General features: G+C 46.6%; 1 protein-coding gene across 1 annotated transcript; it reads right to left on the reverse strand.

The window, feature by feature from the left end:
- Positions 1-11,149: 11,149 nt before the first annotated feature.
- On the reverse strand, positions 11,150-12,617 carry LOC123439171. The gene is made up of 4 exons (XM_045115914.1): positions 12,008-12,617; positions 11,811-11,889; positions 11,635-11,670; positions 11,150-11,515 (listed from the first exon to the last, which is right to left on the reverse strand). The coding sequence occupies exons 1-4, from the start codon at positions 12,503-12,505 to the stop codon at positions 11,283-11,285; spliced, it is 846 nt and encodes a 281-aa protein (XP_044971849.1). The 5' UTR covers positions 12,506-12,617; the 3' UTR covers positions 11,150-11,282.
- Between the last annotated feature and the right edge of the window lie 2,853 nt (positions 12,618-15,470).

Below are 15,470 nucleotides of genomic sequence, written 5' to 3' on the forward strand. Positions count from 1 at the left end.
TATCTTTTGGCACCAATGTGTAACACTACAATCGAGATTCAATAAACCATTGAAGGTGATTATTCAAGCAAATAGAGTAACCATTATTCCTTTTGAATGAATAATCGTATTGCAATAAACACGATCCAATCATGTTCATGCTTAACGCAAGCACCAAATAACAATTATTTAGGTTCAACACCAATCCCGATGGTAAAGGGGGCGTGTGACGTTTGATCATATCAACTTTGGAAACACTTCCAACACGTATCGTCACCTCGCCTTTAGCTAGTCTCCGTTTATGCCGTAGCTTTCATTTCGCGTTACTAATCACTTAGCAACCGAACCAGTATCCAATACCCTCGTGCTACTAGGAGTACTAGTAAAGTACACATCAACATTATGTATATCAAATATACTTCTCTCGACTTTTGCCAGCCTTCTTATCTACCAAGTATCTAGAGTTGCTCCGCCTCAGTGACTGTTCCCCTTATTACAGAAGCACCTAGTCTCGGGTTTGGGTTTAATCTTGGGTCTCTTCATTAGTGCAGCAACTGTTTTGCCGTTTCACGAAGTATCCCTTCTAGCCCTTGCCTTTCTTGAAACTTAGTGGTTTTACTAACCATCAACTATTGATGCTCCTTCTTGATTTCTACTTTCGCAGTGTCAAACATTGCGAATCACTCAAAAGATCATAGTATCTATCCTTGATATGTTATAGTTCATCACGAAGCTCTCATAGCTTGGTGGCAGTGACTTTGGAGAACCATCACTATCTCATCTGGAAGATTAACTCCCACTTGATTCAAGCGATTGTCGTACTCATACAATCTGAGCAAACGCTCAACGATTGAGCTTTTCTCCTTTACTTTGTGGACAAAGAATCTTGTTTGGAGGTCTCGTACCTCTTAACAAGGGCACAAGCATGAAATCACAATTTCATCTCTTCGGAACATCACTTATGTTCCATGACGTTTTACAACGTTTTTGGCGCCTTGCTTCTAAGCCATCAAGTATCTTGCACTGAACTATCGTGTAGTCATCAGTAACGTGTATGTCGGATGTTCATAGCATCCACAGACGACGCTCGAGGTGCAGCACACCGAGTGGTGCATTAAGGACATAAGCCTTCTGCGTAACAACGACGACAATCCTCGGTTTTACAAACTCAGTCTGCAAAGGTTGCTACTATCAATTTTCAACTAAATTTTCTCTAGGAACATATAAAAACAGTAGAGCTATAGCGCAAGCTACATCGTAATTCGCAAAGACCATTAGACTATGTTCATGACAATTAGTTCAATTAATCATATTACTTAAGAACTCCCACTCAAAAAGTACATCTCTCTAGTCATCTGAGTGGTACATGATCCAAATCCGCTATCTCAAGTCCGATCATCACGTGAGTCGAGAATAGTTTCAGTGGTAAGCATCCCTATGCTAATCATATCAACTATACGATTCATGCTCGACCTTTCGGTCTCATGTGTTCCGAGGCCATGTCTGCACATGCTAGGCTCGTCAAGCTTAACCCGAGTGTTCCGCGTGTGCAACTGTTTTGCACCCGTTGTATGTGAACGTTGAGTCTATCACACCCGATCATCACGTGGTGTCTCGAAACGAAGAACTGTCGCAACGGTGCACAGTCGGGGAGAACACAACTTCGTCTTGAAATTTTAGTGAGAGATCACCTCATAATGCTACCGTCGTTCTAAGCAAAATAAGGTGCATAAAAGGATTAACATCACATGCAATTCATAAGTGACATGATATGGCCATCATCACGTGCTTCTTGATCTCCATCACCAAAGCACCGGCACGATCTTCTTGTCACCGGCGCCACACCATGATCATCCATCAACGTGTTGCCATCGGGGTTGTCGTGCTACTTATGCTATTACTACTAAAGCTACATCCTAGCAAAATAGTAAACGCATCTGCAAGCACAAACGTTAGTATAAAGACAACCCTATGGCTCCTGCCGGTTGCCGTACCATCGACGTGCAAGTCGATATTTCTATTACAACATGATCATCTCATACATCCAATATATCACATCACATCGTTGGCCATATCACATCACAATCATACCCTGCAAAAACAAGTTAGACGTCCTCTAATTTTGTTGTTGCATGTTTTACGTGGTGACCGAGGGTATCTAGTAGGATCGCATCTTACTTACGCAAACACCACAACGGAGATATATGAGTTGCTATTTAACCTCATCCAAGGACCTCCTCGGTCAAATCCGATTCAACTAAAGTTGGAGAAACAGTCACTTGCCAGTCATCTTTGAGCAAAGGGGGTTACTCGTAACGATGAAACCAGTCTCTCGTAAGCGTACGAGTAATGTCGGTCCAAGCCGCTTCAATCCAACAATACCGCGGAATCAAGAAAAGACTAAGGAGGGCAGCAAAACGCACATCACCGCCCACAAAACCTTTTGTGTTCTACTCGAGAAGACATCTACGCATGAACCTAGCTCATGATGCCACTGTTGGGGAACGTCGCAAGGGAAACAAAAATTTTCCTACGCGCACGAAGACCTATCATGGTGATGTCCATCTACGAGAGGGGATGAGTGATCTACGTACCCTTGTAGATCGTACAGCAGAAGCGTTAGTGAACGCGGTTGATGTAGTGGAACGTCCTCACGTCCCTCGATCCGCCCCGCGAACAATCCCGCGATCAGTCCCACGATCTAGTACCGAACGGACGGCACCTCCGCGTTCAGCACACGTACAACTCGACGATGATCTCGGCCTTCTTGATCCAGCAAGAGAGACGGAGAGGTAGAAGAGTTCTCCGGCAGCGTGACGGCGCTCCGGAGGTTGGTGATGATCTCGTCTCAGCAGGGCTCCGCCCGAGCTCCGCAGAAACGCGATCTAGAGGAAAAACTATGGAGGTATGTGGTCGGGCTGCCGTGGAAAAGTCGTCTCAAATCAGCCCTAATATCTCCGTATATATAGGTGGGAGGGAGGGGAGGAGGCAGCCTCAAAACCTAAAGGTTTGGCCGAAATTGGAGGTGGAGGAGTCCTACTCCAATCCTACTTGGAGTAGGATTCCACCTTCCCACTTGGAAACTCTTTCCACCTTGTGTTTTTTCCTTCTCAAACCTTATGGGCCTTAGTGGGAACTTATTCCAGCCCACTAGGGGCTGGTTTATCTCTTCCCATAGCCCATGAGACCCCTTGGGGCGTGACACCCCTCCCGATGGTCCCCGGCACCCCTCCCGGCACTCCCGGTACACTACCGATGAGCCCGAAACTTTTCCGGTAATGCACGAAAACCTTCCGGTAACCAAATGAGGTCATCCTATATATCAATCTTCGTTTCCGGACCATTCCGGAAACCCTCGTGACGTCCGTGATCTCATCCGGGACTCCGAACAACATTCGGTAACCAACCATATAACTCAAATACGCATAAAACAACGTCGAACCTTAAGTGTGCAGACCCTGCGGGTTCGAGAACTATGTAGACATGACCCGAGAGACTCCTCGGTCAATATCCAATAGCGGGACCTGGATGCCCATATTGGATCCTACATATTCTACGAAGATCTTATCGTTTGAACCTCAGTGCCAAGGATTCATATAATCCCGTATGTCATTCCCTTTGTCCTTCGGTATGTTACTTGCCCGAGATTCGATCGTCAGTATCCGTATACCTATTTCAATCTCGTTTACTGGCAAGTCTCTTTACTCGTTCCGTAATACAAGATCCCGCAACTTACACTAAGTTACATTGCTTGCAAGGCTTGTGTGTGATGTTGTATTACCGAGTGGGCCCCGAGATACCTCTCCGTTCACACGGAGTGACAAATCCCAGTCTTGATCCATACTAACTCAACTAACACCTTCGGAGATACCTGTAGAGCATCTTTATAGTCACCCAGTTACGTTGCGACGTTTGATACACACAAAGCATTCCTCCGGTGTCAGTGAGTTATATGATCTCATGGTCATAGGAATAAATACTTGACACGCAGAAAACAGTAGCAACAAAATGACACGATCAACATGCTACGTCTATTAGTTTGGGTCTAGTCCATCACATGATTCTCCTAATGATGTGATCCCGTTATCAAGTGACAACACTTGCCTATGGCCAGGAAACCTTGACCATCTTTGATTAACGAGCTAGTCAACTAGAGGCTTACTAGGGACAGTGTTTTGTCTATGTATCCACACAAGTATTGTGTTTCCAATCAATACAATTATAGCATGGATAATAAACGATTATCATGAACTAAGAAATATAATAATAACTAATTTATTATTGCCTCTAGGGCATATTTCCAACAGTCTCCCACTTGCACTAGAGTCAATAATCTAGTTCACATCACCATGTGATTCCAACGAATCCAACACCCATATAGTTATGGGGTCTGATCATGTCTTGCTTGTGAGAGAGGTTTTAGTCAACGGTTCTGAAACTTTCAGATCCGTGCGTTCTTTACAAATCTTTATGTCATCTTATAGATGCTGCTACTACGTGCTATTCGGAAATGCTCCAAATATCCACTCTACTATATGAATCCGTTTCACTACTCATAGTTATTCAGATTAGTGTCAAAGCTTGCATCGACGTTACCCTTTACGACGAACTCTTTAACCACCTCCATAATCGAGAAAAATTCCTTAGTCCATTTGTTACTAAGGATAAATTTTGACCGCTGCTAGTGATTCAAACATGGATCACTCTCTGTACCTCTCAACATACTTTGAGTCAAGGCACACTTCAGGTGCGGTACACAGCATGGCATACTTTAGATTCTACGGCTAAGGCATAGAAGACGACCTTCATCTATTCTCTTTATTATGCCGTGGTCGGGTTTTGAGTCTTACTCAAATTCACACCTCACAACGCAACCAAGAACTCCTTCTTTGCTGGTCTATTTTGAACTCTTTCAAAAACTTGTCAAGGCATGTATCTTGTTGAAACTTCTATTAAGCGCTTTCGATCTATCTCCATAGATCTTTGATGCTCAACCTTCAAGTAGCATAATCCAGGTACTCCTTTGAAAACTTCTTTCAAACAACCTTGTATGCTTTACAGAAATTCTACATTACTTCTGATCCACAATATGTCAACCACATATACCTATCAGAAATTCTATAGTGCTCCCACTCACTTCTTTGGATTAACTGGTCAACTGACCAGTGGGTCCCGAGCGTCATAGGCACAAGTTTTAATATCGATTAAATATTGATTTATCAGATTAATTTAATGAGGGACCCACGTGGCATTCTCTCATTATTCTAATTAATTAATTTAACTAATATATCTATTTAACTAATTCATTAACTCATTAATTAATTATTATATCTATTTATTTATTTATAAAAACATATATTTTTATTATTTTTATTAACTATCGCGTGGGGCCTCCCTGTCATAGACAGCGGGTGCATTGGCCCCACCGGTAAGTGACCCTAGGCCAAAAACACATTTTTAATCACAAATACATAACCATACAAATGTCGTATTTCTCCACATGCCTATATACGCAAATACATACATAAATATGGGTATCAAATACATACATACACACATACATACGGAATACAACATTTGTTTTTTTTTTTCTCTCAAAACTCTCATCTCCCTCTCTCTGTTAATAAATATAACAGAGAGGTTCTTTGCTAACTCCACATAGAAGAACCAAATGTTCAATCCTTCCTACCGGAGTCTACCATCGACGGATCGAAGCCTCGTTTGCCGGAACGGAACCGGGGCGGTGAGGGGAACGCGACGGTGGGAGGAGCCCGAGGAGGGGCTCACCGACGTTGACGGGAGGGGCCGGTGAAGCCGGAGTTCGCGGGAAGGGGCGGAGGAGACGGCGTGGAGGCGTTCCTGGAGGCGGTGATGATGATGCCGGTGAGGACGGTGGTGATGGTGGTGACGCGCCGGCGAGGGCCTCCCGGAGCCGTGGTGGTGGTGGTTGCCGGAGTTGGTGAAGGGGCCGGCCGATGGTGGTCCGGGGGATTGTCGACCGAGGTGTGGGGGCTCGGGTTGGGGTCGAGAGGGGCCGGCCGACGGGATGGGGAGGGCCCCGGCCGCCGGATCTGGAGGGGTGGTGGTCGGCTCTAGGGGAGAGGCGAGGGAGGCCGGCGGTGGAGAGGTGCTGGCCGGCGTGGTGGAGGGCCGAGGGACTCGCCGGTTCGGTGGGATGGGGGAGGGGCTTCGGGTGGACGAGGAGGTGGCCGAGGTGGGGAGGGAGCGGTGTAACGAGAGGAGAGGTTCCTCTCATGGGGGGAAGATCTGGTGGGGAGGAGAGGGAGTTGCGAGGTGAGAGGAGGGTTCCTCTCGTGGGCTGGGTGGGGGCTCGGTGTGGAGGGGTTTGGTGGGGAGGGAACCGACAGGCAGGGGAGGGATCGGTGGGGGTGGGGCCTCCAGCGATGGGAAAGGTGGGTGGCGGCGGCCAGGGGGGGGGCTGACGAGGGAGGGAGGGGTCTCGCGAGGGGGTGGGGAGCGAGGGTCTCGCCAGGGGGAGTGCTAGGGTTCCTAGCGGGACTGATGGGTGGCCTGGCCGGCTGGGCCACTAGGCCCAGTTGGGCCAAGTGGGGGGGGGGGTTCGGTTGTTTGCCTTTTTTTTATCATTTGTTTTTCTTTCTTTTACTTTCTGACATTCTATCATTATTATTTTCTTATATATTTATATCTTTCTGTTCTAACCATATAGGACTTTTAATACAATTAAAAATGTCCGATTCGTTTTTATAACATATTAGAGAATTTCAACAACTCTCCCGACATTTTTACTTAACACCACGAAACGTTTCTCGTTCGACTTTATTCGTAAATTTCGAACTCGACTGGTTTTTCGACTAACACGAGATCCACAATAGAATTTATGATGACGTGGCTTCACTAGCGTGGGATTACTGTCGCTTGACTACAGGAGTTACTGTAGCACCAATCCGAGGATGTCACAACTTGGGACGTGAAAATGAACTCTTATAGTCGAATTCCACGGTTTCACTCGGAGGAGCATTGCGAACTTGTTCCAAGCAAGTTGTCCAACGGCTACAAGTCGGCTTGATCACATCCCAATGACCTTGGAGTGACCGAAAGGTCCATGTTGTCCTATTGGGATACTTGGCCATGAATTGGAAGTACTGATCTTCGATTCTTTGCTAATACGTCTTGATGGTTTGAGACACACTCGTGCAAGCATCCATAGACACCGTACTCCAAGCCTTGATCAAGATTTGATCTTCCAAGATCATGTAGTTCTTTGATCTCATGCTTATTTTGCTTGCGATTGCTGATACGTCCGCTCATCTACCTCCTCCACTTCATCTTCACCACCGTGGTCATCCACGCCACCCTCCAATTCATAGTAATCAAAACCAGCGATCCAGGCTTGATCGATGTCGATGATGTTGGTGTCCAACAAGTTTATGAACTCGGCCTTGACATTGTTCGAACCACCGCTACATTGAGTGACATCACGTCACGAGCTACCACAATGGCGAAAAATCGAAGCAAGAATAAGGGAGGGAAGATGCATACCTTCTGGCCCTTTCATCGAACACCTCGCCTGCGATTGAAGCAGCGCCGTAGAAGGCACCGTCGGGGAACGTCTCGCCGGGGCGGAGGGAGTGGGCGAGGGCTTTTTCGTAGGAACCTTTTTCCACTTCACGCCCGAAACCCGTCTCATCTTCCCCGCCGAAGGCCGAGCAGATCGTGCAGCAGGGCGGAGCCCCGCACGAGTTCCTTTCCGGCGGGGCCAGTCGGAATGCCGCCCTGCACGACAACGTTGCCTTGCCACTTGCGGACAGGCGCGTCGGTGCCTCGGGCGACGATGGGGGCTACATGACCGGCGACGAGATCCGCCGGACGGGATTGCGCGTGCGTGACCTCCACGTTGACGAGATCCGCCGACTGGGAGGCTTCCATGGCGGTGAAGAATGGCGGGGAAGATGGTCCGGAGCACGTGGTGGCGGGGTAATGGTTGCCGAGGAGGGGGAGCGGGGAACGGTCGCGCGAAAATTTCGGTCGCGCCAAATCTCGTTGCGGATAAGGGGCGAGCTTGGGTCGGCCTCCCATCCCGTGAATCTGAAGCTTAAGGGCAAATTTTTACCGTACCCGCAAAAAAATTAACGGATTTAACGTGTTTGCGGAGTCTGATCTAGCAACATTTTTTATCTAATCCGTATTTTAACGATTATTTTACGGATCGGGGCATTAGGGAATGCTCTCACGCCTCCAACACTGACTAATGTTGCGCACAGAGACTTACGAGGACTGTGTGAGGATGACTGAGAGTCTCAGACGATGAGACACTTGAAGAGGTGGGATCCACGGAACAAAGAGAGTTGGAGAAACAGTGAGCCTGGAGAAGGTACTGTGCTCTGTGCTAGTCCCAGACTCCCGGTGTATGGTCCTGCCGGTCCCAGCTGTAAGGGTTGGCGTGTGTGTGCGTGGTTAAACGAGGTGGATATAAAGAATTCTGAATTTCACATACCCCTTCTGTTAGAGTTGTGTCGAATATTATTGTATAAGGTAAGTTACAGTTGGACTCTGAGTAGTATTGTGTTTAGACAGGATATAGAGTCGTGTCCTGATAGGATCAGGACACTTGTATCCTAGGCCTCTCATACATAGCGGGGGTAGACATGCAATGTAATCTAAGCCAACATAATAGCACAGGCACACGGGGGAGCCCACGGCGTGTGCCGGCGCCCAGGCGGCCGGCGTGCGGTATTGTGACGGTGTCACAGGGAGGAGCGTCCGTAGTCAGGCCCCGGGGATGTAGGCATATCGATGAACCTCGTTAACAAATCTCGGTGTCGTGCTCGTGTGATTGTTTGGTGTCGATAGATTGACGAAGTGCCTCGAATTTATTCAAAGAAGTGGTATCAGAAATATCGAGTTTGAGATGCAGCCCGGTGCGGCGTGGTTCTCGACGAGATTGGAAAAGAGCAATCAGAAAAGCTTTCGACGAGTTCGTATAGCAGTTGATTCGATCCAGCAGGGGGCGGTAGATCACGCCACAGGCGCAGCAGCGCTACAGTATCGGACAGGCCACATGGTCGTCCGAGAGGGGCCAGGAAGCAGGCCGAGTAGCAGGCGCAGTTGAGTTGGAGGCGTGCGTGTGCGTAGCACAAGGGAGCCGTTGTGCACAAGGCAAGATGTGTGCGCTGTGCAGAACAAATTGAAGCAAGCCGGAGATTTGTTTTGGAAACAAAAAAAGAGGACCGGGTCCTCGTATACGACGACATGGACATGCACAAGGCAGATCAATCAAGGGAAAAGAAATTCAGCAAGGAATATGTTTCATCGGGAAGGCAAGGATTTGACAGAGTAATTAGCTAGCTTCGGGAGTTGTGCTAGTGAGCTATACACGTAAAGACAGGAAGTTGTTTGGGTTGGAAATTGCTATCAGTACGCGGAGGCTAGCCGTGTACTCGGGGCATTGCGCGGAAAGCTCGGTTAATTTTTCACAGGGTCAGCTGTACAAAGAACCAGGACGCTAACGGATATCAGGTTTGAGGTGGAGAAGTTCGATGGAATTAAAAACTTTGGGTTATGGCAGACATGTGTGAAAGATTGTAGGCATAAAAAGATGTTTGAAGGCGTTGCGGGAAGTCATGCCGGCTAAGATGGAATTATTATGTGATGGATGGAAATTCGCGGAAGATGATTTGCGAGCCTAGAGTGTGTCGTGCAGTCGGACGATTTCGGCTGGGTTAGACTAGACAGTCTGACAGATCGACACGAGTCGGTTGTGCAGAAGACGGCGGTGATTTCAGCGACGACGACATAGGAGCGTGATGCTGATGGTGGCCAACTTCTGGGGCGTGGAAACATGTGGTGGAGGTCTGAGGGCTTGTGTGGCTTCGACTATGATTGCTTGGTCCTTGGATGATCAACGGAGTGCCTCGGATTTATTCTATCAAGTGGTCACCTTCTCTGTTCCCTTCTCTGCTTCGTCTACCTCCCATTTCCTTCTCCCATTATTCCCCAAATCCGTCTTTGTTCTCCACAAATACGTAGCAGCATACCACAGGCCTGTACCCGGAGCCGATATATCCGGCGACGCCATGGGATGGGGTGGCCGGATTTGGACGGCAACGATGGCAGCGGCGGCGGCCGATGAGGCAGCTGCGGATGGGGGAATGTGAGACAAATTATTTGTTCTTTGACTCTGTTCCAGGATCACCATTTCCATCAAGATGACGTTGAAGGTGTTGCGGTAAAAGCGTCAGCTGCAGCAGCTGGCGAAGCAAGAGTAGGTTGTTGCTTGCCAAACCTTCTGAAGATTGGCCAGGGTGCTCCATACTATGTTGTGTTGAAGGTGCAAGAGAACCGCTAGCGATTGCACAGACCGGAGAAGAACCCTCGTCTGTTAATCTTTAGTACTGATGAATGTCTATGTAATTTTGACACCACAGGCCTGTTTGTATAGTGAAGAAAATCCAAATATATCATTTTTTTTGTTGCAAAGTAGTCTTATAGAAATGGAAGAGATTTGAATGCGAGTCATTATGGTTTAACCTAAAAATAATAGGTAATTATTTACATTAGTTACTACCACTACCTGAAGGATCAATATGCATGTTGGCTTTTGTACCTTTTAGCTGTTGGTATATATCAGCAAACTGCTGTGTTACTGTAATTTTGTAGATGGTATTAGTCAAATATGATGAGCTCATGGATCACACAAATTCATCACCGACATTTGGTGGATCTGAATCTGGACATAGGTATCATCAGATGTGTACGCTCTCTTCTTTTATATCTTGTTGATGTTGATTTAAATGAATTTGGCTTTTACAAATAGAAAAATCTAAACAAGCACTTTGCATTAAATTTCATTTTTTGAGGGGCATTGAATTTCCAAGATTAGTAGTGACTGACAAAATATAGTTCCATCTTTTCGTTCACCAGAAAAAGTTAATGGACTCATGGCCCAATTGTGTCCAGGACAATGGAAAGTAAGGCGACACGCTGGCAACCAGAGTGGGAAGCATTAGGAATCGCATATTCGGATCTCACAGTGAAAAGTCAGCTGGGTAACAAATGGGAGCAGCATACTGTTGCTCTCTGAATTTTGTTTCTGAAATACATAAAACAGGATCCGTTGTGTTTTTGCTAGCGTTGAAAGTTTTTGAACAAAGATAATAACAAATAAAATGATCCTAAATCCCAAACAACGAATAAAACATTGGCTTTTGTATTCACTGTTCTGTGCTGAAACACAAACGAATAAAGCGATTATTCTAGCAGACAAGCAATCAATCCTCACTGAGGTACCTCAATCTCAACTAAACTAGTACCTCGAATCTCAACTACACCATGTTCAATAATTGTTGAATAGCTGTTGGGTAGCTGCTTCTGCATTTCGCGGATTCACTATGACTCTCGAGGGAGCTGGTGCCACAACCGGAAGCAGCACCTCGTTTACTAGATAGCTTCAGCATCGTGTTGCAGTGGTTGCATGCCGCGTACATAAGTTGCGGATTTTTGGTGTATATCTTGGTGAAGCTGTCCCATTGGTCTGCTCTCGGGCCAACCGGACCATCTAATGATGAAAGAAAGAAGGGATGTCAATAATTATGTGCTTGTAATAGCTCTCCGCAAGGAAGAAATCAATCCGTCTAAGTAAGACCGTGTTGTTACTCTGTAGCGAGTACAGCTTACCGATGATGTAGTCTTTCGTGTTGAGAGGGCCCTCGTCTGCGCATCATATAAATTGACATGATCGATTTATATTACGATAACATATATGAATTTCTCCGTTCTATAATGTAACAGCGTTTTTGACAATAGTGAGAGTATAAGATTTGCATGAGAAAGAGGATAAGAAGGTCACTTACCTGTTCCTTTCCTCTTCCTCTTCGGGCCGGCCTTGTTCTTTCCTTCCAGCGGGTAGATGTGGCATAAGGACAGATCCTCCTACAGTGAAATAGAAGAGGAGTAGTCAAAATATAATTTGAGTTCAAGAGAAGGAGTAGTTAAACATGTATAATTTCATAAAGAAAACAATAATTCCCAAGGTAAGCGTGCTTCTTACCTCCAGATACAATCCAGGTCGATCTTTCATGGTCCTAAGTAGGTTGTACCGTGTCATGCCAACAACGGCGTTGGTGCCATCCGTGGGTTTGAACTCCATCGTCGTCTTGGTCCCCACGAATTTAGGGGAGTTGGGGGAATTACCTTGGGAGGTGTTAGGGATCGCGAACATAGTTTCTTTGTGCCACTCCCCGAAACTCGCGTAAGCCGCCTTCCTGATTTTATTCGCCGCCGCCTCACGCAGCGAGGCGGTCTCTGTATCAAACCCCTCCTTCACCCTCGCCTGCCTAAAGAAGTAAAACTTGGATAGGCCGACGCCGGGGTTGCCCAGCCGGTAAACCTCCATCTCCTCCTTCCTCATATGGGATATTGAGGTGAGGTTGGATACCAACTCCTGGTCGCTAGTCCTAGAAGGATCGATGAACTCATCCAGGGAGTAGATATCACCGAAGGAGGAATTGGGGAAGTATTTCTCACAAAAGGATTCAACGCTTTCCATCGGAGCCTTTGGATTTCTATTCAGGATCAAAGCTTGGGGGGTTAGGATTGGGGAAGAGGAAGCCGAGGAGGATGATTGACTCTGGCGATGGGGCTGGCCTGTGCTGAATCCTGATCTGCTGTGGGAAGCGGGGCCTGATATAAAGTAATAGGGTGAAGAGTCGAAGAGGGTGAGCAGACGTTCGGGTACCCGGCCTACTGGACGTCTCACTCTTATCTTATGCCATTACTAGCTTTGACCGGGCGAGGGTGGCCTCCTCGCGTGTGCTGATTGTCCTTTTTTTTTGGTAAATGCTTTGCTTTAACGCGGAGTTCAGGAATTACATGTAAATCAAAGGGTTGTAGGAGCCACATATGACGTCTTTCCCCCAAATGCAAAGCATGCTTAGCTAAGAGATGAGCTTCCCTATTAGACACTCTCCCTTCATGAACAAAAGAAATATGTTGAAAATTTGAATTGCCATCCTTAACTTTGTTCATTATTGGGCCTGTCATTCCATGTGTGCCCGAGTGACGAGCGTGGCCGGCCACACGCTCGCACACGGACTTTCACAGACTGGACTACATGCCCGACTCTAATTGGGCCCCCCATATTTTAACTGGTGGGCCTGCCTTGCTTAATCGAATCACACGTAATCAAATGTTAACCACCCTGTAATTCCCCTGTAAACGTCCGTGTGTCTTTTTTTTTTTTGAGTGTAAACGTACGTGTGTGTCACCTGCTCGCACCAGGCATGCCGAAAACGATCATACCCGTCCTCCGATTTTATTTATGTGCACATGTACGACTTCCCTCCGCCCCTACTTCTTTATTTCAAGAATTCCAAAAGTATGCCACTGTTCAATTCTTTTTTTTGACGGTATAGCAGACAATCATACACAGGTACACTCATCTTTATATACGCGCACACGCATATCGAGTTATCCACGCAAAAAACATCGCAATTAGGACTAGGGTATCATATTTGTGTTCAACAACGAAACTGGCTGATTGGGCCCACCTGTCGGGCTCACATCGCATGCTTATGTGGATTATATGTTGAGTTAGATGAGAGACCCGTGTGTCAATGACTCAAGTACTTTTTTTTCACCTTTTCTTTTTTATATCATCCTCTTTTTCTCTATGGGCATTTAGCCAAATATGTTAAGAACATCTCCAGCCATTCGGTCCCTAGTGGCCCGAAATACCATCGGCTAGGGATCCGTCGGCGCAAAAAACGGTGGGGGGGGGGGGGGGGGCGGCTTCCTAGCCGCCCACCCAAGGGCGCTCCAAGCCGTCGCTTTCGGCCCAGTTTCGACGCAAATTTGGCCTGTTTTTTACCCATATTCGACATTCTTCGGCACAAATTAAACAACAATAGTTATTTTTTATCACATAGTTCATCATAGAAATCAATACAAACTAAAAAATAGTTTAACAAGTCAATACAAATCAAAAAACGAGCAAGGTGTTGCCCTTCAGCCTTCATAGGTGCTCCACCAAATCGTGCTGCAGTTGTTGATGCACCTGTGGGTCTCGGATCTCCTAACGCATGTTGAGGAAGGCAGTCCAGGTTGCCGGTAGCTGGTGATTAACTTAGGCAAGAGGACCTTGCCTGTAATATTGTTCGGTGTCAAACACTGGCTCCTCCTACTCGCTCTCATTGATCATGTTGTGCAAGATGACACAGCAAGTCATGATTTTCCATATTTGATCTTTCGACCAGGTCTGAGTGTGGTACCGGACAACCGCAAAACAAGATTGAAGCACACCAAATGCCCGCTCGACATCCTTCCTGCAAGCTTTTTGATGCTTGGCAAAATAGGAGTGCTTGCCTCTTGGTGCAGGATTTGAGATAGTCTTCATAAATGTGGACCATCTCGGATAGATGCCATCTGCTAGGTAGTATCCCTTGTTGTAGTAGTGTCCATTGACCTCGTAGTTAAACGGAGGAGCATGACCTTCAACAAGATTGACAAAGACATTCGAGCACTGCATTACGTTGATGTCATTGTGAGTTCCTGGCATACCAAAAAACGAGACATTTGAGCCTTTTTTTTTGCAGGTAAGCTTCTCTCGAAATGGGAAGGACCTTATATCATCGAAGAAGTATATCGCTCAGGTGCTATCAAGATGAACACATGGTGTACAATGTTACTCCTGGAGCTGTAAGGAGGAATAAAAGGGCTCTAGGGTCTGTTCTCTTCCTCCGTATTTGTGTGTGTGAATGACTGATCAAATGACCAGACCACCTCCTTCGGAGGGCTATTGGGAGCATTGTTAAGGAAATCGGTAGCTGGTAGCTGCTCGATCGGCTTGGGAGTAGCGATTAATCGGTGAATCGTCCTATTAACTGGATTAATCGATCGACCATTAATCGATAGATTAAATAAGAACATGTGAACATATTCTAGTTTTTTTATGCATTATACCCTACTCTCATCCTCTCAGCTATGAGATATACCATAATAGGCTACTGTTTGATCAAATCCTATCTATTGAGGAGCTAGAGGAGGATTGGAGAGGTTACATGCCAAAATATTTGGCCTATTTGGCCCACGAGTTTGTAGGCCATTTAAGATTAATCGGCCTCACAATCTATTAATCGATCTAACATGCCATTTAATCAGCTTGACAAGCCATTTAATCGGCCCGACAAGTTAACGCGATGAATAGGTGTTATTCGAATCGGCCACACAATGAGTAGCGATTAACTGGCCCATTAACTGATTAATCAGATGAATTATTGAAAGTGACTGGGAGGCATATACTTGGGCCTCCCCGGCAAAATATGACGGCCCCCTCCTCTATCGTTTCCGGCCTCCAGTGGGGACCGTCGTTGTGGAGTCCTCTCGACCATTTGGCACGCCGGTTGTCGGGTCCCATTGACTGTGGGGGCTGTCGACTGTTCAGTCTTTGTAATTGCCAACCCCATCACAGGCCTGATCATTTGGAAGAAGTTCTTACGCCTTCTACCGTTGGTCCG

Source organism: Hordeum vulgare, chromosome 3H, assembly GCF_904849725.1.
Source record: "Hordeum vulgare subsp. vulgare chromosome 3H, MorexV3_pseudomolecules_assembly, whole genome shotgun sequence".
Taxonomy (NCBI): Eukaryota; Viridiplantae; Streptophyta; class Magnoliopsida; order Poales; family Poaceae; genus Hordeum; species Hordeum vulgare.

Coding starts and splice junctions, on each gene's coding strand:
- LOC123439171 (XM_045115914.1), bottom strand. CDS start 12,505: ATGGAAAGCGTTGAATCCTTTTGTGAGAAATACTTCCCCAATTCCTCC. Junction 11,890..12,007: donor GACCTGGATTGTATCTGGAG/GTAAGAAGCACG, acceptor ATTTCACTGTAG/GAGGATCTGTCCTTATGCCA. Junction 11,671..11,810: donor GAGGAAGAGGAAAGGAACAG/GTAAGTGACCTT, acceptor TATGATGCGCAG/ACGAGGGCCCTCTCAACACG.